Below are 26,998 nucleotides of genomic sequence, written 5' to 3'. Positions count from 1 at the left end.
ACTCTCATCATCTAGGGATTAAACATGACTGGACAAATGTGCTTCAGGTCATTGTCCATCTGCACACTGTAAAAACTGATGTCTGGCCTCAGCAAACATGGCTTTATTAAATCAGATTTTAATTCAGAAATGTAGCTTTGAACATTACTTCATTTAAAGCTGCAGTTGTTATATAATATATTCAGTCTATGGTTTATTTTGAATAATAAAGAACAATGACTAGTAATGATGAGGAATTCAACAATGTGGAGTTTAGTCAATTTAGCCCAATTTTTTAGGAGCAATCAGATTAGCATGTGACTTGATTTTCATTCCAGCAATTTGCTGCGTCCATTTTACACAAACCCAGCTTTGTGGTGCACCCATGGTGCACTGCTTCTGTCAGTGTCACTTCTGTAATATTCGTACCTACATACTGTAGGACATGGTGTATGTTCACATGGCAGTGCGAGTTCTGGATGTTGATCTGTAGACACACACATGCTTGTGTAACACTGCATTTCTTCATTATCACCATGACCGTTTAAACTAGCATGCTATTCTGACTTTAACTTCTACTGCTCTTTTTCACATCTAGCTGCTTTTACAGGAAAGGATGTTTATATCTTTAGTAAACGTTAACAGATGTTTCAGTATATTAAGTCCTTCCATTAGGCCTTAACATGGTCTCAGCCTATTATGCTAATTATGCTAATAAAAAAAAACACAAGACAATCGGATAACTCTGCTCTTGACTTTCTTCACTGAATATCTTTCATAGCTTTGTTAATCACCATACATTTCATTCATACTGGAAAATCTGAGCTGATGTTTTTTAAACAATTTTTATTATTTTTTTAATACTTATATTGAATCATTTTTTATTCTCTCTGTCTCTTATTCTCTCTCGTTTTATCACAGGCATTTCTTGAAGGAAATCTTGGTTCATCTAACACAAGTATAATGTTACAGAATGTTTTGGATTAAACAAAACTTTTATGGTGGAAATTGCTTAAATTTATTGGTAAAAACTTTAAAATATTTTGTTTCACCACCCAGTAAATTTCAGCAAAAATGTTTGCTGGATAATCAAAGGTTTAAGTCTCAGCTACTAAAGATTTTTAGTTAAGATTGCTTCAAATTCCATGTGAAAATGACTTGAAAGGGGGCTTGCAAAAATTGTTTTTAAGTAAATCTAGCATATTTTTTTGAGTGTGCTGTTGCATGCTGTGTAATGGGGCTGAGCAGATGATGTTAAGTCCAGAATTATTCTTGCTTCTTATGTCTGCACTCACAAACAAACAAGTCACAACATTTACAAAGAAACCAGTTCAGCGAGCAACCTTACATATCTACACCAAAATCCTGGGATCATGAGCAGTTCCAGCTCTTCTCCATGTTCCTCTCTTCCCATCGTTCTGCAACAAGTTTACCTTTCTCTCATCTGTCCATAGGATGAAGCTCCAGTACTGTACAGGCTTTTGGCTCTTATCGGGTGTTCCTGTTTTTTAAGGCTATCCAATGGTTTACTTGATTTGCTCTCACTAATGGGGTTATTTTGCTGTCTTTTGCCTAATGATTGTTTGCTTTACTTGCAGTGACAGATCACTATGGAGAGTTAACAGTAACGGAAAACAAAGGCCACAAGTTTAAAATCATCTTTAAACCTTTTATCTGCTGATTATAGAATGAGGGAAGGACACACACCAGGTCACTATAAAAACTGCAGTGACTCCTACACTGTTACACTGAATTGTACCTGAAAGTCTGAATTCTTTTTGTAATATTCATTCATTATTTTAAAATCCTATATATTAGGATTATAGTAATATGATGATAGCTTTGTGGTCGTCCAAATATTTATGGACCTGGCTGTATTGTATAGAGGACTATACAAGATATGCAGGGATGGTGTAGGGGTTTTTAATTGCAAATAATATGAATCAATATTGTTTTAAATATTTGGAATATGTCAGGAGAAAAAAAAGATAGTTAGGAAGAATGTACATCTTCACTTAATTGAGAAAGAAGGAATTCTGCATGTTGCATGGTTTTAAACACCAAAAGTCAAGGTATTTATTTTGTTAGTGCACCATGCATAATGTGTGTTAGATGTCCTCTAGCCATTTATCAGTGGTCATTTAATGTACCCAGGGCTATTTTTTTTTTTTATTAAAAACTTGTCTATGATGTAGTGTTTGTAGTATTTTGAGTTCCTTCCTGCTCTTGTTTACCAGTTCGACCAGGTCAGCATGTGTTTTGGCAGCTTGTTGCACTAAGGTAAAGCCCATTTTTTCAGCAAGGGAATTGTTTTGCAAGACGCTTTGAGAAAATCAGTGGTATTTAATATTAAATTCTGTCATATGCTCATTTCTTGACTTTGGTGAAAGCCTGTGTTTGCGTGCTCACCATCTCTGCTTTAAGAGGGAAGGGACAATTACAAGTTAATTTCATTAGATTGTAATGGATCTGATGGGGCCAGAGATGGATTGCTGCCCAGACCTACTGGATTTGTGCCCAGGGAGAATTACAGTGTCATAAACAATATAATGCATATAAACACAAAGCTGTGTATGCTCACAGGACCTGAAATTCTTTGTGAAATTATTCATTGTTGACCAGTGAGGTCCTTACTTTTGTTTATTTTTTTAACTAGAGACAGATAAGTGGAGGATTAATAAGAAATATTGTATGTGAAAATTGTCTGTGATTCAGCATAGGTACAAGCCCACAAGGGAGTGTTGAAGCTATTCAGTAACTCTGATCACTGTCCACTATTCTAGGAACACTTGTATACCTTACAGGTAATGTTCACATCAAACATCAGAATGGGAAGTGTGATCTCTGTGACTGGGACAGGTTTGAGTATTTCAGAGGCAAATGGTCAGATTGGTTTGAGCTGATACCTCATATTTCTCTTTACAACCATGGTGAGCAGAAATGGTCATTATCCTCTGATATCTCTCATCAAGCATATGTTTGTATGTGTTCAGTTAATCAGGCAGTTTTCCCCATGGTGATGTTTGATATACACCGGTCAGCCATAACATTGTGAGCAGTGACAGGTGAATAAGACTGAATATCTCCTCATCATGGCACCTGTTAGTGGGTGGGATATATTAGGCAGCAAGTCAACATTTTGTCCTCAAAGTTGATGTTAGAAGCAGGAAAAATGGACAAGTGTAAGGATTTGAGCGAGTTTGATGAAGGACCAAATTGTGATGGCTAGACCACTGGATCAGAGCATCTCCAAAACTGCAGCTCTTGTGGGGTGTTCCCGGTCTGCAGTGGTCAGTATCTATCAAAAGTGTCCTTTAAGTACTGTAAGTTGTGAGGTGGGGTCCATCGAGGCCCATGATCTGCTGCTAACATCTTGGTGCCAGATCCCACAGCACACCTTCAGGGATCTAATGGAGTCCATGCCTCAACGGGTCAAGGCTGTTCTGGCAGCAAAAGTGGGACCAACACAATATTAGGCAGGTAGTCATAATGTTATAGCTGATTGGTGTAGACATTAACACAAGCTCTTGACTTGCTGCAACATTTTGTGCATTACACCACTGCCACATGATTGGATGGTAGGATAAGTGATTAAATAAGCAGATTACAGTGGATGGTAAGTGTATAAACAATAATAATAATAATATTAATTACAATAGGAGACCAGAACTCACAATTCCATAATACATGGATAACCATGGGGTTAGGATTAAGGTTTGATTACAGATGTTAAGTGTAACAATGAGTCTATCAAATAAAACTTGCAAAAGGAAAACACTGAGCATGTGAAACTTTTTTTATGGGTTGAATTAAAATGAACTCCAAGCTAAAATGGGCCGAAAAAGACAGGCTCAACATGTTGTCACATTCACTTCGATGGATAAGCTCTTGAGATGAAAAGCAGGAAAGTAGCCAGTCGCTTTAAGGTAAGGCTTTTATTTCCAACCACTCACAAACACTTAATGGACGGACAAAGTAGTAATATATGCATTATGCATGTGTTGGGTTGTGGGTTAGGGCAGTCACGGTCTAAGTATTGGTTGACGCAGAGCAGGATAGGGATGTGGCTTAGGTTCCTGCCCATTGGTCCAGGATTTATAAACCCATTTCAGTGACTCAGGATCAACCAGTTGCTGATGCACAATTTCGGGTCTTTTTGAATAACTTTTGTTTGTTGTAGTCACTCCTTTTTAGCCACAGCGATTCTAGTACTCTTCACCCCACCTACTGTGGCATGTTATTGCGTACTACAGTTTGTTGTGCTGCTCGGGATGTAACTGACTTGCATTTCCTCAGCATTGTATGAGCCACAGATGGCGCGTGTCGCAACGCCTCTGTTAATGCTTCCGATTTCACATTGCGCATGGCGATGGCAAGATATGTAGCGCGTTCAGAAGACGAAGCTGTCCTCTTTTTTACAGGTCCAGCTCAGTACTGATAACAGGATTTCTTTTTTAACTCACTTTTCTGAACAGAAGAGAGATCGACACTGGAGTCAATACCCAGGCGCTGGATGCGTGAATGAGGTGAAGGGCACGTCGACGCGCCTTTCTTCATCCTGTTCATCAAAATCATCAGAAATACATTACATTGACATGTCAGGACTTTTCTTTGGAGTCTGCTCGTCAGAGAGGTAATCTGTTAGAGATCCGGGACTACACCGAGACGTTTGGATTTTACCGGCCGCATTAAAATATTCAAGCGTTTGCGCATGTACCCGTTTGGATTAATAGTCATGCGTACTGCTCGGTTTCTTATTACAGCAGTCCTTCTGCTAGTGTGTAGAGGTAAGTGGTATATTTTATACTTTTTCCAAATCCAATTCATTAATTATGTTTTGTTTTCATAGAAAAAAACCCAGACTACATAAACCTGGTGAATGCCACCGAAGTCAAAAGCTCTAACAACTCGAAAGTGGGAGCTGAGCCTGTCCCAGCTTGTTAAAAAGCCTCTCTAGTCCATTAAGTGCACTTTCAGTCATTATATGAATGTACAGGCGAATTATTCTCTTCGCAGGGAATTGGATATGGGAGAGGTGGAGTGTAGAAAATAAACAAGGGTATTTCTGCCTAAAATTTCCAAACATGATTCCCAGGAGATGCTGTCTGGATTGTGATGTACATCAACTTTCAAAATGTGTTGCGAAACAAATAAAAAACTACCCTTGGCCAGTGTGATAGGTATACTCAAAAATGATTCTTCTCTTGACACTTGGGGGAAGCTACTGTACTTACAAGAATGTACACGAATGGTCCTTAAGATTCAAATAAATATAAGATTAAGGGAATTACCCCAGTGACAGAGAGTTAAACACAATGAGAAGCAGCAATACAGGGACAGGAAAGAAAAACTGAACACTGTATCTGCTATAAGCTGGCAGTGTGAGCGGTTTTTTCAAATCAATCAATCAATCAATCAATCAATCAATCAATCAATCAATGAACAATGAATTTTATTACTTTATTACAGACTCGAGGTCCAAATAAAAAAAAATACAAAAAAACAGACAGTTGGACAACATATACATAAGATCTAACAATAAATATAAGAAAATATATATATATATGTTCTTATATTTGTTCTTACTCATCAGATTAACAGTTTGAGATACCGTGATGTGGTTCATGTGACGAGTTTAATTATATGCTTTCGTTTAATCTTCAGCTCAGGAAGAGTGTGAAATTTTTCCGAGGAACCCGGTCCTGCCGTATGGCTCCAATTTAACCATCTTCTTCAAAGCTCCGTCCAGTAGTGTCTGTCGCTCAAAGATGCAGTTCAGTCCCAGCAGAATCTTCTGGAAACTCAATAAAACGAAAATAGACGAGAGGTTTTATGACTTCAACTCCACCTTCGCCTCTGTGTCCATTCTCAACCTCTCTGGAAGTGGCTCACTGGAGTGTTTTTTAGATGCTGCTTCTCCTGTCTTGTTGGACGGTGTCTCCATACATACATACCGTGAGTGCTGAACATCTAAAACATACAAGATTCCCATCTATTATCATTTCAGATATAATAAATATAATCAATAAGCTATACAGTGAGGTGCACAATTCTTAGGTTATTATATTATTTTAAAAAGTACATTTAAAAACAGCATTATATTTTTGCATTTAGTTAAATGTTCTGCATTAGAAATGAAATTAGGAAAAATTATAACCAACTACCATACAAATAAACAAAGTGGTTATTTACGGGGAAAAAACCACAGCCATATTTTTGTTAAAAAAAAAACAGGTAACAGGTGAAAATAAATAAATAAATAGAAATCATTTAAAAATAAATTAAAGATAATATTTGTAACATGTGTAAACAATATGTTTGCAAACCACATGACGTTTAAGTTTAACAGCTTTCTGTGCAATATTTTCTTAACAAAAAACACTGTGCAAAAGTAATATTTTATTAAAAAAGTAATAAATATGGCATATTTAAAAACTGTTCATTCACTTCTTTTTGAAAGCATCTTAGCATTATGGAAATTCTGTGCTTAAGACTTTTTGCATAGTACTGCATATTACAAATGTAAAATCTAACATTTAACATGCTGAATATATAAATGTCCACCCATGACCTCTCCCGCAGCTCTCGTCAGCAGTCCCCAAAATGTCTCATGTATTGAAAATTTGGCCGACAATCCATTCTTTACCAAAGTAACCTGCATGTGGGATCATGATCAACACTCCACAGATATAAAGTACACAGTTTATCTAAAGTAAGTGACTACTTTCACTGGTTATGGAAACTGTTTGTTTGTTTGTATTTTTTAAGTGAGTGTAATTATGTTTGTGGGATTTCTGCAGGCAGGAAGGAGAGCATACTTGTAATTCATCTGGAAGAAGTTGTACATTCTCGGATGGAACGATGATTATTTACGATAAAAAACTGAGCGTCCGTGTTATTGCAACTAATTCCTTTGGATATTCAGCTTGCTCCAGTGATGTTATCTACAGTTATGGTTGGGCTATATGTAAGTAGCTGAAATTGGGCAATTCAGTGAGAAAGCAGGAGGTTAGGTTTTTTGGTTTAGCCCACGTTAGATTTCCTTTAACACAAAAAGCCATCATGGCACTTATTAAATATATTTAGGGTCAAAAGTTTGCATACACATAGGCTAAAGACATTAAAGCATCATTATTTCAACTGTACACACTTCCTGTTCTTATAGAGGTCTTGTGTTAAGTCAAGCAGCACATCTGGTTTATTTTCATTTCACAAGACCCATATTTCTTTAATTTATTTATTATTCACCATATCAGGTTAAATGTTTACATACACTTTGCTATTGCCTTTTTAACTTGAACCAAATGCTTGAGGGAGCTTTTCGCATTACTTTATGCCCATTCCTCCTGCTGAACTGATGTAACTCAGTTCGGATTTTTGGCCTCCTTGTTCAGACCTGATAAGATCTTCAGGTCAAGGCTTTATGAATGCCACTTCAATATTTCATACTTTATACTAAATTACACTTCATCCAACAACTTTATTGTCTTTAAGCCATTTGATTGCATCTTCAGTGGTATGCTCAGAGTCAGAGTCCTGATGAAAGGTTTGCATTTCCATTAAATTGTTTTGTGGTGCAATCACTTGCTATTCTCTGTGAATTTGTTGACCTGTTCCTGTCGTGTATATGTGTTCTAGTTCAAATGAATTCACCAGAAGATGTTATTGCCAAGGCTTTGCCGACCGGTCTCAGAGTGACATGGAATACTGAAGAGAAATTTTTGATCAGTAAAGAATACACAGAGTGTGAAATACGATTGCGTGAAAAAGATTCCTACACTGAGGTGAGGCTCAGCATGAGGTCCTGAAAGGTTGCAGTCTGTGTGCTATGGGTTTGTTTTTGAATGAGTGTTGTTTTGAAGCGTTAAATTTGACCCTGATATTATGTGCTTCTGAGTTATTTTATAATGAGCTGAGAATTGTCTTAGTCAAAAGCTAACATCTGAGCTTCAGGTGTGATATCACAGGATGTTCATGGATGTGTGCATCATGTTTATTACAGTACTTCACTAGTTTTGTTGCCAGTGACAAACCTTAAAGAAACAAATGAAAAACCCCTGAATGACAATAGAAATAGATAGAAATCTTTAGATAGAAATATGATCTCAAAAATCAGATACGTTATTCACTAGATTACGTGTTCAGTGTTCGATAAACACTCCAGATGCCAGAACGTGAACATGCCCAGAAATCTGACGAGCCTCGTGTCAATAAGGGATTATTCATTAGAATTAGAAAACCCCACATCTAGTATGTGAAAAATTTACGTGGAAAAACAGATACACTACATGTGTAAAATGTGTAGTGTTTATAAATGTCTAAATCGAACATCCTAACATGCGAAGTAGGATTTAAGTGCTTTAGGAATCTAAGTCATGCTGCATTCGAGTCCATTTTCCCCACCAGAGGCAGTGAGATGTTCAGGTCATTCCGCTCTAACGTGGATGCTTTGCCTTGATAGCAAGTTTGGACGTGTGATTTTTCCGTCTCTGCATTGTAAAGATGGCTGTGAGATTTTCTCCATCTTCTCTCACTGATCCGTGTCTTGTAGCCTGTGGTGAAAAGTGTGGAAAGGGGCAAAATAAGTAGCGTGGAAGTGACCGAGGTGAAACCCTGTACCAACTACACCGTGTCCGTACGCAGCAGGTACCTTCATTCAGTCTGGAGCACATGGAGCCGTGAAGTTACAGAACTCACCCATCTCAACGGTAACATTTTACATGCTAGCCTTGTTAGTTTTATGTTTTATTTTAAACACGTCACCTCATCATGATGTCATACTTACTTTTGATTAAAAAATGTTCTTCCTTTGACAGTGAGAAGATTACATTTTCATCTCTGGAGATCCAGAAGTGTGTTGGATGACAAGGGAAAAAGAGGCGTGCACCTTATGTGGATGGTATGTTGGCATTTAAATACGCGTCTAGCCGTCATGATCGTCTGTCACTGAATGAATCTGATTTTTGTTTCTTTTAGGGAGTCCCACCATCATGTAAAGCTGTGGATGAATATTGCATCTCCCATGACTCTCCGAGAACTCTCAAGTGCTTTGGGCCCTACCAAAATCACACTTTTATTACTTTAGGCGAACATCCACACAGAATAACCGTGGCTGCGTTTCGCAATGGCACAAGACTCAATGGCGCTTCCATTGAGGTACCTGCCATGGCAGAAGGTGAGATAATATTAGTGGAATGTGTGAGGAATGAGACATGTCAGGAGAGTGCTGTTATAGCATGTCTCAATGTTCTCCTTGTTATTCTTCACTTGAGGTTTTTTATCCATAAAAGATTGACACGTGGTACTTTTTATACATTCTTGGTTGCATTTAATGTTGTGAAAAATCCATGAAACTAGTTCCTGTAATCTCTTATAGCAGCTAAATGAGCTATAAACTGTCGCTCTCTCACTTTCTTTTTCATGATAATAAGACTAGTCATATTAATCCTTTGTCCAGGATCAAAAATCTTTTAATAACCCTTAAAGAAAACTCCTTCAAGAAAGTCTCCCAGCAGACTTTTTTCTTTGTTTTATAATCTGTTTATTATTCAGCTGAGATGATGAGAAGATGTTTTAAAGCAAGTTTATTGATACAAACCTGTGGTTTGCTGTTCTGGAACACATTCTGACCAATCAGGATCGAGAATTCACCAGCACTGTCCTCTTAGATAGAGATTAACAAAGAATTTAAAGTGCTATCACCCCCCATTAATACTTTTATTTTTGTTTTGTGTTGAACAGAGGTAAATTTACCTCCGGTTAGGAATATCAGTGTGTTTGTCCAGCATGGGTGTATCAATATCACCTGGGAGAAGCCCAGACTTCCTGTCAGTGGATATATAATAGTGTGGAACAGTACTGCTAGAAACCACATGTGGCAGCACACCCAAAATACCAGTTTCAGTCTGAAGGGTATGTACAGAACATCAAACTCTACCAGTGTTTATATATTCTTCATTCTTTCATTTTATATATTTACATTTTCTTTAACTACCAGATAACCCTTTCACCCGCTACACCATCTCACTGACCCCTCTCTATAAAGATGGTCCTGGAAATGAAATTACTCTTCATAATTGCAGCCCAGGAAGCAGTAAGTAAAAGTGGCCAGATTTGGACAAATTTAATAAATTTTTATCTGAAATATATCCATTGAAGCAGCGTGCACAAAGAGAAAATGGTTCCATCTAGCACCCTTAAGGAACTCTTGATTCCTCAGTGAATTAGAATTGTCTGTATCAGTGACAGAGAAGTTCTGGAAAAAAATAAAATTAAATCAGACAAAGAGTTTGCTGTTAATTCAAATGTTTTAATTAAAATGTTCTGTATATCTTTTGATTCTGTTGTAGACCTCACAGCAGTGTCTAATGTCCAAGTGACTGGCGTGAGTGACAAGCAAGCAGAGATCCACTGGTCGCCGTTATTACCGTCTCAGTGCTGCGCGTTTGTACTGAACTACACAGTGTTCTACAAAACATACAATGAGTCCAAATTCAGAAGTAAGTCTGATGAGTGTGTGAGTGCATTACATAGAGACATTGCAAAAGATTGAGACATTGAGTTCAAAATCCTGGATCATCAAGCTGCCACTTGAGCAAAACTCTTAACTCTCAAATGCTCAGTTTTATAAAATGAGATAAATATATGCTGCTGTCCACTAAATACCATAAATGTGAAAAGAAATTGGTTTTCTGTTTGTGCAGATGTCACTGTGGGACCGTCTCAGTACAGAGTGGTTTTGGAGGATCTGCAGGCCAAAACAGCGTACAGCGTTTATATCATGGCCAGAACAGTGGCTGCTTCTTCCCAGAGCATGCCAATCATATTCTCTACAAAGCCCAGTAATAACTCCTAACAGTTCTTTTTTGCCCTCTGATTAATATTTTATTTAGAGTTTATCTATAATTCTGTTTAGTAATCACCCTCTTCATTCACCAGTTAGTCTGTAACTCTGTACAATTCGTCAGCCCACCGCCAAGAGGGCCAGAGGTGATAAAAATCTTTACTTTAGTAAATGTGACATTATATCACATGCCAGTTTCCAGCCAGGAGTGGTGAAGACTAACGTGCGCTTCCTCTAAGAAACTAAATCTTTACAAATGCCTACTTATGCCACATTACATGTCAGCACAGACGATTGGATAGCATCACACTGATTAACAGGTCAGGGATTAATGCCACCCCTGTGTGGACAATTTTGCTTTCTTACACTGCTGGCCATGGCTGTGGCATCTTCAGGATTCAAACTCCTGATCTCCTGATGGTTGGGAAAATGCTCTTCTCTTGCACCACTGGAGCTTCTATATTGACTAATTTCTGGCGGCTGGATTGCCCACTATGATGCCACCTTCATGTTAGTGTCACTTGTGGACTGAGGCCGATCTGCAAACTGAATAATGTCTGGTGATGGTCGAGGGGGAGCTGATAAATTGTACACAGCTGGTTTACAGTTGGTAGTTAAATGTCTGAGTTATAAATACAAGGTATGCGTGCCTGTAAAACGTCCCAAAGTTCCAGCACTGACCTTTCACTCTTCCCTTTTTTCAGGTAAATATTTTCTTGTTGGGCTTGTTCTCTGCTGTGTGGGACTGATCCTGCTGTCCGCCCTTGCTGTGATGATGTACCTACCTTATCTCTATATAATAACTTAATATTTACGTCCAAGGGTTAAAAAAGATATAGTGTTGATCTAATTATTTCTCGCCCATACAGACAAAGAAAACTCTTGAGTAAAAAGATTCCAGACCCACGATTCAGCTCTCTGTCCATGTGGCCATCAGACAAATGCAAAAATGTAGGTTTTATTTGTTATCTCTAGGTGCTGAAAAATTAAATGCAGATACATAAAAATCATGCTGATTTTTTTTCTCCCAGCCGTGGAGTCTACTCCCAGTGCCTGGGGGCAGGGACACAGAGAAGATCCTGCCCTGTCATGTGGACAGTGAGATCATCAGCGTGTCCCCGACCAGCAAAATAGTCACGGCTGCAGTGAAGACTTTGACAGATATTCAGAATATCGCAGCGCATACCGAAACGACGGCAGAGTCACAAAACACTCCACTGGCCGCCAGTTTTTTGAATAAAGGTCAGCTGCCATATGGTGGCAAAGAGCAAAGAGTTCCTTTTATACCATCACTGGATTTTCAGACTTCAGGTGTTTCCCTTCAGGAATATTCACTCCCTCCCGTTCAGTCACCTTACAGGAAGCAAACACCGCTCAGCAGCCCCCTGGAGTCACCTAATAAACCTCCATGGTCAGATGAGACAGAGACACTGCTGACACCAAAGCTCAAAAATACAACTTACTTTACTAGTTACGTAACCTTGGACATGTTTGAACCTGCGAAACACCCAGCCAAGTGAGCTCTTAATATTTCTAATCACTCTATTATTGTATATCTTTGCTACAACTGTCTAGTGCATTCAGAACATCCAGTAACCAGTAATAACCAGAAATGCGTTCTGTTCACACACTTGATGAACTATTTGCCGAGTGGAAGGTGTTCTTAGATCAAGTTGAATTTGAAAAAATATTCAACAATGTAATCATATTGTTAATACGCAATAAAATGCTTAGCTTGAACTGTAAACCTAATAAAATGATATATCGCACCAGGCAGTGACTGCAGCGTTGGCTAAGGTATGGGTAATGTTAGCACAATGCTTCATCTGAGCGTACTTAACGCCTTACTGTTAATGTCATAATGCAGTGAGTTTTTGTTTATCAGCACCATTTCCATAACATAACCTAAAAAATGTTCCTAGGTAATAGATATTTCTAAAATTGATCCTACTTCTCTTCTAGCTAGCTGCAGAGTGCAGCACAGTGAATGATGACTATCTCGATTAGCAGTACAGTTACCATGTGAAAAGTAGCTCTGAAGATACAAAGCTACCAAATTACACCTTCCAACATTTAATTTAACCAGTATTTGATTTTATTATGCAGTCAATTTATTACATGAAGAAAAAAAAAGTATTACTAGAGACACAGCTGAGCTGATAACCAGGATCATTTTTGGGGCGAGGAATATCAAACAGAGCATCCAATATCAGGAAAAATAAATAAATAGATAAATAGATAAATAAATAAAAATAAAGAAATTTGGGACTGTAAATGTTTACATTTGTAAAGTCACATGTTTATATTTTTTGTTAAGATTGAATTTTATTATATTTATACATTAGACTTCTCTTTGAATTATTTTAAGTGATTTTTGTGTGAGAGCTGAGGTTTGGTGTAAGTTGTTTATTTTGTCCTGTATCATTTTTTAAATACTTTAGTTAAAAATAATAAAAAAGGAAAATTATTTTTTAGACAAAAAAACAAGATAGATATGAATATCAGCTGATAGTTAAGTATCAGTCAGCTGAAGTTATTATTAATATCACATCATCTGGCAGACAAGATTTAACATAAAGACAATTTGAAGCAGAACTTACAGATTTCTTTGTGTATTTCATAGTGGGGAAAAATCCCTGGATCTTCAGGTAACATACAGCTGCAATGTTTACACGTGTATCATTACAATTTAATGGGAAAAAAACAACTATTTTATTTGAGGAATACTGATGAAATGAACCGTAGATGAAATGTGCAGGAACATGAACTCACCAGACGTCCAGTTTCATTTTGTGGTTACGTTTGCAAACTCGGGTGGTGGTTGCCGATACCTCAGATATCTGTGTATCCTCACTGTTCTCTGATATGAACCACATGAAAAGGTTTCGTCATGTCTTGTGTTTATCGTCTGTACAACTAGCCGTGTGTGTTTTGATGGAAACGGATTCTAGCACACTTGTTACCTCTGGCTGTGTTTGTGTAAATCCTCTCTGAAGCACTAATAAAGTCAAAAAGCAAAAAGACTGATTTTGATAAATGAATCTTTATTTCTCATATGGTTACTAGAAAGTGTAGTCAGTGATGACTTTTCACAAGATAATGAAAATGGATATGTGAAAAAACATGCATTAAACAGGTCTCCTGTGCTCTAAAATCCGAACAAATGTAGTGTTGAAGTTTTTTTTTCTTGTATACATACTGACATCCTGAAGAAATTGGCTGAAGCTCCAAGGCAGGTAAGCAAAAAAGTGCAATAATACTTGAGGAATACATATTTTTTCTAGATTCTTCAGAGTTATCACTTGGCTTAAAAAGCCCTCTGGGCACCAGGACTTCTGAATTCTACAGACGAAAATGTAAAGCGTTAGACTGAAAGTCAACCTCAGTCTAAAAAATGGATGGTAAATGCTCTAAAACAGCCAACTCAGGCAAATCAAAGCTGGAGTAAGAACACAAAGAAGCTATAGAAAACTTTTTTAAAAAGCACTTGCTCCCATGGACTTTCTGCACGTTATCATAATAATAATTAAAAAAAGCTTCACTACATTCAAGAAAAAATAAGACCTTTAAACCAAATAAAGGTTAATCAGTAACTGTGTGAACACTACAGACTGAACACAAAGCCTTCTTTCTCTAAACGAATGTAATCACCTTACTCTTTCAGAGTAAATATTTACAATGAAATGATTAAGAATTGAACGGCTCAGCCATGGCCTTATGCGGTGCCCTCCAGAATTAAAGGCATATAGCTCTCCATATAAAAAAATTGCAAAAAATATATAGAATACACAAAAATGTCAATTTCACAATTGAAATACTATGAGAAACAATTTCAAATTTGTTCTAATGTAAAAAAAAAAAAAAAAAAAAATTACCATGGTCATTAAAGCATTTTAAAATATAATTTTTAAACAATTTTCTTGTATATTTTCTAACATTATTAACATAAGTTAAACTGTCTTTATTTGTCACCTATACATTACGGCACAGTGAAATTCTTTCTTTGCATATCCCATCCTTGGAGGTTGGGGTCAGAGCGCAGGGTCAGCCATGATACAGTGCCCCTGGAGCATGGGGGTTAAGGGCCTTGCTCAAGGGCCCAACGGTGGCAGCTTGGCAGTGCTGGGGCTTGAACCTTGATCTTCTGCTCAACAACCCAGAACCATTAACCACTTGAGCCACCACCGCCCTCATTACTCACCACATATTACCTACCCTGAAAAAATATTTAAAATAAATGACAGTCAATTACGTTTGTAAAACCTCTTCACTGTGCATTACCATGGAAAAAACAATGAACTTAAAAAAAATGTTATTGCAAATGGTTGCTACATTATTATAAAAATCATTGAGCATTGTTTGGACATAATGTCTGAAACAACAGGAACTAACACAGGAAGTGGACCATAAAAAAATCCACCAGGAAATGATTTCACCACAAAATGAATTGGAGCCCAAACATCTTTCAGAATTGGAACAGTCGAGCTGATTCTTGTAAAACAAAACAATGTGTTGCATATGAACAAAGCACCTCCTGAGAGAATCCCACAAAATGCAGCACCTCAGCATCACTAAACATCACTAAAACCACAACTGGCATCATGTGCTGTAGGAAATCAAAGTGTTTTGCTTATGCACATTATCAGCATGTTAAGCTGCACCGGCTGAGAAATGCGAAGGTGGAACACTGGAGCGTTCAGGCCGTTTTGTGGCTAGTGATTAAGGGGCTGCTGTGAATGATGACTTGATAAAGTAAAGCATATTTCAGGCCAATACCTGGTTGCCTCTGCCAGGAGGTTAAGACATGGCCATAGATAGAGCTTTCGATATATGTTGATGAATCAAACAGACTTTGCCCTGAAAAAAGAAACTAAGTGAATGTTTTGCAAAAGCATCTACATGTGTAACTATTACAAGAGGAGATTTAGTGCAGTTCTTCAGTATAAGGCAACATTTTGTAAAAAAAAAAAAAAAAAAGATGCTACCCTTTTCTTTGGAAAAAGGTAAAAATTATACACTGTCTCTGTAAGTTGGAGTTACTGACCACTTAATGTTAAAGACAAAGCCAATGATTCTGGAGGGTGCAGTATATGCTTTAAACCCATAGCACATGTAACATAAAAGCTTCCCTTCAATTACTAAATAAAAAAATGTCAAAATACAAAATTAAACTATGATTGTGAGTACATATTAAGCTGATATTAAACATGGCAACAATATCATTTTATCTGAAAAGCAAAACAGCCATGAGAGAACCAGTTTGATAAATTTAGCAGCAATTAGTGTGAAACCTAAATGGGCAATGAAAATCAGGTCACCAGAAGAAGGCACAGGATTGCGCTAACATTAATAGTGTCTTTGCCCAGTCACTGTGGCCGATAGCCACTCTGCTGCGGCATGTAACTGGAGGCAGGACCTGGAGGATCCTCAGTCAGAGTGGGCGAGTCCTCCTCCTCCATTGGACTAAAGCTTAGAGAGCCAAAGCTAGGCTCCTCGCTCTCGTCCATGTGCAGCTGCTCGAGGCCTCTACGACGCTTGAAGTAGGAGTTTGTTAGTTGGCCGCCGGCCTCGGACAGGTTGTCCGGGTTTTCCTCACATTCCAGTAGCGGCTGGGTCGATTCGGAACGAGAGAACATGGCTGGCTGAGTGCCGGGAGTCTGGCCTTTATAGCCGCTGCTCACTACAGCAGAGTACTGCACAGTGCTGGCTGTGGTTTGGCCCGAGTCAGCCTCGTCATTGGAGGACACGCTCTGCCGGGGAGTGGACATGCCCGATGAGCCACCGATCCCGCTGCTGCGCTCCTCCGAAAAGTACTTCTTGAGTGGCATCACGGCCTTATCCTCATCGCAAAAGGACTTTCTGTCGTCCATGTCCACTTCCACCACACTCACCTCTGCCAGGATGCTTTCTTTTGGCGTGTCCGGCTGAGAGAGAGCAAAAAGATAATAAGCTTCTAATACAAAAAAATGAGTCTTAACACTTCATTTGTGTTAAAACATTCTCATGGTTTAGAATGAGAATCACTTTAATGACTTTAAGTTGTGCTCAGAGGACCCTCACAAGTCCAGTCAACCTGGGGAGTTTAGAGCGTATAGTTTACCAACCTTGTTGGGACAGTCAGGTGACCAGTTAGCAATAGTGCTGTGGGATGGGTCTGGGACCTGCGGCCAAAAGTGCCTCTTTATCCTAGAAAAAAGAAGCAGGTCAGTGTCAGTGTTATTTTACCTATATTATTAAAACAAAAACCTATTTTTTTAATATACTGTAATTGTAATTCCTGTTATTTAGTGTATATACTGTAAATATATGTAGTGTGTGTGGTGACCAATATAATACAGCCAGATATACAAATAAAGCTGCTTAAATGTCTGACATTTTTATAATTCTGTTGAAAGTTACTCATTTCCTACTTTCCAAATCACACTGTTACATGTGTGCGGTGACTCACAATTCTCTTTTCTTGATAAAGATGTACATTATGAAAAGCAACAAGAACAGGAAGCCCAAGCACACCCCCACGACAATCAGGTCGATTTCACCGTTGTCTAAAATGTGCAAGAGGAAATAAACACACACACACACACACACACACACATACACACACACCATTATTAGTGGCTCATAGAAAATATCATATATTATAACATACTTGTCACTCAAAGTACCACTTTACAGTCTGAACACGTGAGTAAAGTGAAATTCACACCTTTTCTGTAAGCCCTTGATGAATCATAAATTTTCCAGCTGCATGCTATGACCTGCAGTGTTTGTATGTCGTAGTGCAATATACAGCCACTTTGGTTTGGTTTAAAGGCACTGGAATTTCACCCTTAATTTAAAATCGAGCTAAAATCAGGAATGTTAAATGACTACGTACCATACTTTTTTGTGTAGAAACTGGAATCAGATCCTTTCACAGAGCCTTTCTGGTTAGACACCAAGATGTGTACAACATAATGACTATCACTAGCCAGTCCAGTCAGCTTGTATGAATACGTGTTGGATGGAACCACAAAATCTGCCAAACAGATTGTTAAAAGTCATCAGAAAAGTCGTCAGACTTCTTTACACTAAATACTGATTCACTTTTTTCATTGAACCTGTGCAAATACACACAACAAAACAGAAAGCAAACACACATGAATCAGCAATCAAAACTGATTTGCCTTACATTTCTCACTCTTTCCTGTTTTGTAGAATATTGTATAATTAATGAGAAAGCCCCGCTGATCATCAATAGGAATTTCCTTCCAGTTCAGTTGAGCACTGGTTTTTCCTGTTGCAGTCACATTAACAATGGGACCTTTCAGAGGAGCTGGAGTTTGAAAGAAAATTGACATGTTAAATCAGTTTGAAACCAGGCAAAAGTTATACTCAAATGTCACTACACAAGCACAAAATCCAAAAGGGCAAAATAGGTAACATATTAGACTCACATGATCATAGACAAGTAGGTGGAAGGCATGAAAAAAATGATACGTACGTCCTTGTTGGAGATAGGCTTGTACCATGACTTGTGTCCCTGGATGGATGTAGCTGGAGCCTCTAACTCGATAAAGTGGGAAGACTGATATGTTGTAGCGCTTGAATGGCTTCAACTCTGAATAGTTAAAACACAATATTGTTCAGGATAAAAATTTGATGCCAATTATATGTTAATCTTACAGTCATGATATCCAGAGAGGTTTACTCTTATTATTTTAAACTATATGTTATAAATTATACATACACCGCTTAGGCATAACATTATGACCTAATATTGTTGGTCCCCCTTTTTGCTGCCAAAACAGCCCTGACCCGTCCTGCACTGTGTATTCTGACCCCTTTCTATCAGAACCAGCATTAACTTCTTCAGCAATCTGAGCAACAGTAGCTCGTCTGTTGGATCGGATCACACGGGCCAGCTGCAGTTTTGGAGATGCTCTGATCCAATGGTCTAGCCATCACAATTTGGTCCTTCATCAAACTCAAATCCTTACACTTGTCCATTTTTCCTGCTTCTAACATCAACTTTGAGGACAGAATGTTGACTTGCTGCCTAATATATCCCACCCACTAACAGGTGCCATGATGAGGAGATACTCAGTCTTATTCACTTCACCTCTCACTGCTCATAGTGTTATACCTGATCTGTGTATATTATAACGCTGGAGTATGCTAGTACAACTTATCACTTGAAAGTACACAAAAGAGCTTTTGTTTCCTTCCTAATAAAATGAGAATTAAGCCAATCAGCATGAATCTGGAATGACTGACAGCTGTCTAGGTGTTTTCAACCCATACCACCTGAAAGCTCCACCCACTCCACCCCATCTCACATGCTGTAATGTTATAATTTTATTATAACTGATGGTGATTAAAAACATCATTTGATTGTTTAGCTCTCCTGCGCCAGTCAGATGCGCTCAAACACTTGAAAACGGTGACCAATTTCTAAAATAAATCAAATACTGAAAACCTAATGTTATTGTTTTTCTCTTATTATAAACCAAACCACAAGTCTGCATTTAAAGATAATTACCATTAAAGGAGACATTATTGGCACTGCCCACCACTGTTGTCCAGCCGATCTCTTTATTAGGCACTGAAACCCATTCTATCACATAACCATAGGGAATTTTGGCAAGTGGTAGCCAGTTCACCCACAGCTGGTCACCGTGCACTGAGCAATTCACTTGTTCCACTCCAGGGTACAGCTCTGCATGAGAAATCATAACGTTCATAAAGTTACACTGATAATTGTAAAGATAGTTTAGATTTAGAGATAAAGATTTGATCATGAATAATATAAGCAATAGAACCCTTTGTAAGACTTCTGTAATAGGAAATGTACTATATATACTGTTATCATGTGTTAGCCTGACAAAATGCACTCAACTTGGCCAAATATTTGTGGACACTTGTTTATCACACACATATGTGGTTTACAATTATGGTTCGAGTTGGCGGTACACAATGGTACAGTGTCTTTTTATGCTTTAGCATTACAGTTTCCCTTCACTTGGAACTAAGGGACACAATAAATCTGGAATGGGATGCTCAAAGAAAAACACATATGGTTGTGATGGTCAGACATGCACAAAATTTTAGTCGTATGGTGCAATATTATGTTCAGTATTAATAGAACCAACACTATTAGTAACTGATAACAATATGGAACAATATGTCTATATTTATATTGTTTTCCACAGGTAATACAAAAATATGAATAAACATCACTGAGCAAATATTAAACAAAACAAAATAAAACAAAAACAAAAAAATCACATACTTATTCCACGTCTTGGGATCATCAGTGTAGCTGCAGGTGAAACTCCTGCTGAATTATACGCAGTAAGTTTGATTAAAGCCTCTTCTCCCTTTATTGTGATATTATACTCTTTGGAAGTGACAACAAGGCTCTCAGGATGTCCGTCTACATCGACAGTAAGATTGTACCCCAATATTTTGCCGTTGGACTTTTGAGGATCCTGGGACAGAAAATGGGCATGCATGAAACTTCACACTTCTGATCATCCACAATAATCCGGTGTAATGGGTCTGACATGTTAAATGTAATGAACATAAGCTATGTCCAACAGAGAAACAACAACTTAAACAGTTCACCTTCCAAATCAGCTTAACGTCAGTGTTATCGGAGCCATCTGCATAGACTCTCCAAAGGATGGGTCTGGTTTCAGGAGCTAAGTAGACAGGGCCATATTATAGAAACACACATCATTTAAGGGACTTTAGTATCTGGCACTGAAGCAAATGTAGCCTAGTTCCCAGCAGTGAATTTATACACATCACCCCAATGTAAACAGTTCGTAACTTTAAACATCATTATTGGTCTTATTATTTAGTGTATATATATATATATATATATATATATATATATATATATATATATATATATATATATATATATATATATATATATATGTTGTTCTAAAGCAGGAAAATATATTCAGGAGTGACTCACAGGCTTCTGGGGTACGAGCTGTTGCATTTGGACTCCAGTCACTCCAGTAGCCCTCATTTTCCTGCTGAATGCAGCGCATCTGTACCACATAATCTGTGTAAGGCTGAAGATTCTGCAGTCTGAAGGACTCGATGTAAGCTTTGGTTAAATTCTGTGGTATCTGAAAGCACATATTCAAATTTTGGATGTTTTTTTTTCCATTTTAGATTAGATACGTGTCTGATATGGGGCCATGTCACCGTAATAAGAACAACCTGCTGCAGTAGCTTATTCTTATACATTGCAAATACAATGTTTTTTTAAACACAGCATACAGCAGAATCAATGTAAAATTGTTAAAGCTAAAGTAGAATGGAAAAAAACTCCTGTAGTGCTTGTAGCGTGGAAAAGTGTCACTTCTGGTTGTGGTTCACAGTGTAAAAAAGAAAGCATAAACTCGTCTGTGTAAAATCTGAGCAACTAGTTTCTGTGGCTCATTTACAAGGTAAATAAAAAAGCAAATATTTTTGCATCAAGCAGCATGGTAAGGTGAAGAACGATGTGTAAACCCTCTCCCCGGCCAAACAGAAATCGAATTTAGTCACTGCCTGGAACAAAAACAAAACTACCTCTCATATACTGAAAGAACATTTGAGAAATTTTGCTTCTGCTAAACCGCAAGTAGTTTTGAAAAAGTTTATTTATATAGGCACCAATGATCTATGTTGAGGTGAAAAACAAAATTAGATATTAAAGTGTCTGAAGATTCTCAGTCATCCAGGTGCAGTCATCTGGAAATTGAGTCACCAAGCAGCCAAGCAGAATCTTGACTTAAGCCGTTTTGGAGCTAAGGCTATATATTTTTTATAACATGTTAAGTACAGTGCTAGATAAAAAAGACAGGTCCCCTTCCTCTTTCCTTACCTCTTGCCAAACACTGCAACCTGCTTGGCAATATCTGATGTGGTATTTGAGCTTGAAAATTGTTTCATGAATCGGATGTGTCCAGTTCACCATTAAAGATTTGGGGAAACCATCCTCTGGGATAATCCTTACATGTGCAGGTGGATTTGGCTTTGCTTGAAGAAGAGACAGGCAATTATTTTAAACTGTTTAAAAATAACATCATTTTTCTTGTTAAATTTTTTATAAGACATACCAAAAGTTTCAGAATCATTAAACAATTCTGAAAACTCAGTCCCCAGATCGTTCTCTGCTTTTACCCTGACCCGTAACACCACGTGATTGGGGAAAGTCTGAAACTTGATGGTGAGGTTCTGCACTGGATATTTGGAACTAACAGACATTTCGGAATTCATAATCCTACAAAGAAATGCAGAAGTAGTTAAGAATAAGAACAAAAGTTCAATCAAACAAAAATCCTTTAGAAGTCTGGACAGACCATATAGAAAGAGTATAGTTGGTCCTAATAATTGGGTCTCTTTTTCCTGGATCCCATGAACATGTCAGTTCAGGTGAAATATTTTTCCCATTCTGAAGTGCAATACAAGTCAGATTATTTGGTTTTAATGGAGGATCTGAAAGACATGAATATCACAACATGTATCAACAAAAACGTGTAAATATTTAACCCTATCACTCAGTCACAACTGACTATAAATATCAAGGAAACTGTCTTTAATATGGTATAATATCACATCTTTTATTTGTCAGCAAATAACTTTTTCCTCCTCTCAGAACAGATTGCAGCAGCATGAAAACTCTGACTTTCACAACATAGGTGTTAAAATCTAGTTAGATTAAAAAAAACTTCACTTGAACTCGACAGCAATATAAGATCAGTAAAGATATTTGCATGTTATATTTAATAAATGGATACACAGGAAGGAAAGCTCTATATAACAGTGACCAGTAAAAAAAAAAAGAAGAAGAAATAGTAGAAGATTTTTGTTTCCTTTGTCTCCCAAGCATTACATTTAAACTACCCTCTTCCCTTTGCATGAGATTAAAACCACTCTCGAGACTATTTTTAGTCTGAACTTCCACACCAAAGAAGGATTTTCTCCCCAGATATGCCTTTTCTTTTTTTATATTAACATTTTTCATATTTTCATATTTTAGCACTGACTTCATGTGCATGTAGTTCAGATCAAATACCTGAACCGTGATTTGTGTATTCAAACACTTGAACTTGTATTCAAATAACTGTGTACGTCCTTAATTTCCATCTAATGTACAGACATACACCAACCAGGCATAACATTATGACCACCTGCCTAATATTGTGTTGGTCCTCTTATTGCTGCCTAAACAGCCCTGACCTGTCCTGCACTGTGTATTCTGACCCCTTTCTATCAGAACCAGCATTAACTTCTTCAGCAATCTGAGCAACAGTAGCTCATCTGTTGGATCGGATCACACGGGCCAGCCTTCTCTCCCCACGTCCATCAATGACCCTGTCGACAGTTCTTGGACCACTTTTGATAGACACTGACCACTGCAGACCGGGAACACCCCACAAGAGCTGCAGTTTTGGAGATGCTCTGATCCAGTGGTCTAGCCATCACAATTTGGCCCTTTTGTTCAAACTCAAAGCTCAAATCCTTACGCTTGTCCATTTTTCCTGCTTCTAACATCAACTTTGAGGACAAAATGTTGACTTGCTGTCTAATATATCCCACCCACTAACAGGTGCCATGATGAGGAGATCATCAGTCTTATTCACTTCACCTGTCACAATGTTATACCTGATCAGTGTATATCAGGGTTGTCCAATCTTATCCAGAAAGGGCCGGTGTGGGTGCAGGCTTTCATTCCAACCAAGTAGAAGCTACACCTGATTCCAACTGGCTAATCAACTGATCTTGGCTTTCAGTGGACTCAGGTGTGGCTTCTGCTCAGTTGGAATGAAAACCTGCACCCACACTGGCCCTTTGCGGATAAGATTGGACACCCCTGGTGTATATGAAGCTGTTAATGCATGCAAACTGATTCCCAGTTTAAAAAAAAATATTTAGAAGAGCTGTGAAAAGACAAACAAAAAGAAATACTTACATCCTTTATCAAGGAAGATGCCATACTCACATGGCACTTCATATGAAGGCTCCTGTTTACTAGCGTTACACTTTAAAGGGTTCTTCATGTCACTGGTGAGAATCAGAGTAAGATTAGATGATTTGTTTAGGTTTGTATAAGACTGCCGTGGAAGAGCAATATTTCCCATGAACCATTTAATGTCATCAGCGCTGTATACTGAAGCTTCACTGAGAGTACAGACTGCTGTAAATTCCTTCCCCAGTTCCACTGGAATATATCTCGCTGAGTCTGGAATTATTTTTGCACAGCTATTAAAGAAACCTGAAGACCGAGAGAAAAGATTTAAATTTAGTATGGAATTCAGTCAGCTTCATAAGAAGTGAAATAGAATTAAAAATTCTGAACACACACTGGGCTACAGTTTTAGCACAGAGAGAGATTAATAGTTTAGAAAGCTTGCCCTAGTTACTTACCGGATGCACAGCCAAAAGGCAGAAAAAAGACAAGCCCAAACAAATTTAGTGGCTTCATTATGTCAGCTGTCAGCATCTGGAAAAGAAATACGCAATGATATACTTTACAAGAGAGACGCTGCCACATTGTGTTAAGCTTATTTCTATGACCCGTAGATCAACACGTATAAAGTGGCTTAGTGACTTTAATGAAGAAAGAGAAGACATGTTAAAGCCAATAACTACACGTAGAGAAGGAACACAATGCTCTGACTAATTTACATGCAAAGCCACATAGTTTCAACCACTGTTACTTTATTTAGGCACACACTGTTCCTCTTCATTAAACTTGCTACCCTTAAGTTTATTCCCAAATCACAAAATCTCCAAAATAGACTAGCATATACATTCGAAACTTTATTTCACTTGAAACATTGAAACAAGTATTAATGATTCACTAACAGGTCACACACATACCTTGTATGTCTAAATTCTTTAGTTTTTTTTTAAATAATTTGCACAATAAATACTAAATGCATACAGACAATGACATTTCAGGACACTGTGATTGCTTCATACCTTGCAAATATGTAAAACATGATGTTTCATGCTTCAAACTCTTTGTGTTTTCAGTACAATATCACAGATGATGGCTAATAGCTGATACTCATCATATATTGATATCTTCTTAGTAACCTAACTGACCTCATCTCATGATATTCTTGAAAACAGTGGATTGGACAGAAAATACAGATTTTATACCATTTCAACATTTTAAGGCACTAATGTCTCTGTGATACTTTGCAGCAATCTGGTCATGCCTTAATAACAATATGTATTTATTTAGTTCGTTTATAATTGGTTAGGGTTGAGATGGATCCAGAGCTTGGATGGGATTTAAGGGACACACTGACCAAAACAGTTTCACTTATGTTTTTACTCAGACCACACAAAGCCATACAAAACACAATATATTTGTAGAGCACTAGAAATTAGACACCATCACAAAGCAGCTTTACTATAATCGTGTGATCGAGTTAGACCCTTAATAAGCAATTCAGACACAAGAGAGGCAAGAAAACTGTGAGAGGAACCAGACACAAAAGCGAACTGAATCTCTTCTGGGTGACACTGAATAGCGGGATTACACCATCTACTACTATATTATCTATATTATATACTATATAATCAACGTAAACATGATCAAATACAAACTGATGAGTCCTGGGATAAACACTGGACAGATTTATGATTACAGCAGCAGTTTTAGGAACACACCATCATTTACAGTATATGTCAGATGCCCTTAACCAGAGTAACCTACATTTTTTTATATACAACTGAGGGTTAAGGTCCTTGCTAAAGAGGCCAGCAAACTGGTGGACGTGGGATTCAAACTCACAACCTTCTTATCATTAGTCTAATGCCTGAACCTACCACATCCCATCAGAAGCAATATGTGCGAATCCACAGACTTCTGGGAGGTCTGTACTACAAAAACCTAACACTAAAGTTAAATAACACTTGATGTAAATAATAATAAAATACAAACTCAGCCTCACAGGATGTAGTTATATAATTACAAACTGCACGTGAGCCCATTGAACAAGTCTCATCCGCATATTAGACTTTTTATTCTCGAATCGACATTTTTGCTTATGCTGAATGGTTTTTACCCGAGAAGACGGACAGTGGAATTGATTATAAAGAAGGAGAAGAAGGAAGTTTGGGTGAAAAGCAGCCCGTGGACAGGAGGGGACACTTCGTCTTCTCGGTCCTGTCTCTGAGCTGTATCGTTTTTCTGTGGCGCATAAACTATTCAGCTAAACACACTGACTAGACACTTTCGATTTAATATTTTTATCTAGATATTTTGAATACATGATAATCCAGATTTGAGCTCAGTTTTTAGGAGCACACCAACCCCATCTGTGTTAGAGAATCCAGCCAACTGACAGCAGCTCATTCAGCTACTAGGCCATGCTAGCGAGCACAGGCTAGCTGCTTCAATAGAGCTGAGGCCATTATATAAACATATCCACAAGTTTAAAACGTATTAGTAAACAAAGAAAATCTTAAAACAACAACAATAACAACAACAAATAAGTGTTTATAATCTTACCTGTTCGGCGTTTATATCATACCATCTTTGTAGCGCGAGCTTGATGTTAAGTGCTAGTTAGTTCAGCTATTTTTCAACTTTCTGCCTTCCAAATAGTTAGTCCAGATCACCGCAGTACGGCTAAATGAAAGAAACTAATAATAAACCAGTGTGATAAACTTTCAGAGGAACATTCTCTGTTCTACAGCAAAAATATGGACAAGGACGTGCCACAGGAGACCCAAGCGTCCGGCAGTAAAAAAGAAAAGTCTTCTGATTGGCCAGCACGGCTGTCAATCTGCAAACTGTAACGCGTCATCCACTTTCCCGTTAATCCAGCCCACTGACAAAAAGTGTCCGGAGAAGGGAGGAGGGAGGCCGGAAGTTGTCAATGAAAATGTCTGATTCCTTCCAACACCGACTTAGTGAGTAAACAGATATAGTCTCTCTCTCTCTCTCTTTCTCTCTCTCTCTTTCTCTCTCTCTCTCTGTGCGTGTGAGAGAGAGAGAGACATAGTCTCGATCTTTCTGTGAAATAGTGGCTTACTGATAAATAGCTGAAGTGAACTTCCTTATAACAATCTGTTATTACTGGGATATTATCTTGTTATTTCTATTAAATGAGACTTCTCGGGGTCTGGAAGGGGATCAAACGTGTACACTCAAACTGATTCTTGCCTGAT

The 26,998-nt window shown here is 37.9% G+C and overlaps 2 protein-coding genes across 2 annotated transcripts; one reads left to right on the top strand and one right to left on the bottom strand.

The window, feature by feature from the left end:
* The first annotated feature begins 4,087 nt into the window (after positions 1 to 4,087).
* On the top strand, positions 4,088 to 13,065 carry LOC131367253 (interleukin-6 receptor subunit beta-like). The gene is made up of 15 exons (XM_058412571.1): positions 4,088 to 4,766; positions 5,644 to 5,934; positions 6,562 to 6,691; positions 6,780 to 6,946; positions 7,618 to 7,763; positions 8,531 to 8,687; positions 8,796 to 8,878; positions 8,956 to 9,154; positions 9,721 to 9,891; positions 9,977 to 10,072; positions 10,329 to 10,478; positions 10,683 to 10,820; positions 11,527 to 11,599; positions 11,692 to 11,773; positions 11,854 to 13,065. Exons 1-15 carry the CDS (start codon positions 4,691 to 4,693, stop codon positions 12,340 to 12,342), a joined length of 2,448 nt encoding a protein of 815 aa, XP_058268554.1. The 5' UTR covers positions 4,088 to 4,690; the 3' UTR covers positions 12,343 to 13,065.
* A 781-nt stretch (positions 13,066 to 13,846) lies between these two features.
* On the bottom strand, positions 13,847 to 26,589 carry il6st (interleukin 6 cytokine family signal transduce). The gene is made up of 16 exons (XM_058412570.1): positions 26,337 to 26,589; positions 24,236 to 24,311; positions 23,781 to 24,083; positions 22,168 to 22,303; positions 21,925 to 22,088; positions 21,690 to 21,844; positions 20,787 to 20,946; positions 20,429 to 20,505; positions 20,094 to 20,292; positions 19,344 to 19,520; positions 18,306 to 18,422; positions 17,994 to 18,137; positions 17,700 to 17,840; positions 17,271 to 17,367; positions 16,927 to 17,008; positions 13,847 to 16,746 (listed from the first exon to the last, which is right to left on the bottom strand). The coding sequence occupies exons 2-16, from the start codon at positions 24,309 to 24,311 to the stop codon at positions 16,189 to 16,191; spliced, it is 2,586 nt and encodes an 861-aa protein (XP_058268553.1). The 5' UTR covers positions 26,337 to 26,589; the 3' UTR covers positions 13,847 to 16,188.
* Between the last annotated feature and the right edge of the window lie 409 nt (positions 26,590 to 26,998).

This window comes from Hemibagrus wyckioides, linkage group LG16 (genome assembly GCF_019097595.1).
Source record: "Hemibagrus wyckioides isolate EC202008001 linkage group LG16, SWU_Hwy_1.0, whole genome shotgun sequence".
In the NCBI taxonomy this organism is placed as follows: Eukaryota; Metazoa; Chordata; class Actinopteri; order Siluriformes; family Bagridae; genus Hemibagrus; species Hemibagrus wyckioides.
The sequence above is the reverse complement of the archived record's forward strand: the minus strand, read 5'-3'. Positions and strand labels throughout refer to the sequence as shown.

Bases quoted from the DNA above. Each gene is read 5' to 3' on its own strand.
- LOC131367253 (XM_058412571.1), top strand. From the start codon at position 4,691: ATGTACCCGTTTGGATTAATAGTCATGCGTACTGCTCGGTTTCTTATT. The intron at 8,688-8,795 runs GTAACATTTTAC...TTCCTTTGACAG, and splicing joins AGAACTCACCCATCTCAACG to TGAGAAGATTACATTTTCAT. The intron at 10,821-11,526 runs GTAATAACTCCT...CCCTTTTTTCAG, and splicing joins CATATTCTCTACAAAGCCCA to GTAAATATTTTCTTGTTGGG.
- il6st (XM_058412570.1), bottom strand. From the start codon at position 24,311: ATGCTGACAGCTGACATAATGAAGCCACTAAATTTGTTTGGGCTTGTC. The intron at 22,304-23,780 runs GTAAGTATTTCT...CATGTCTTTCAG, and splicing joins CATCTTCCTTGATAAAGGAT to ATCCTCCATTAAAACCAAAT. The intron at 19,521-20,093 runs GTATGTGATTTT...TTTCTCATGCAG, and splicing joins GATCCCAAGACGTGGAATAA to AGCTGTACCCTGGAGTGGAA.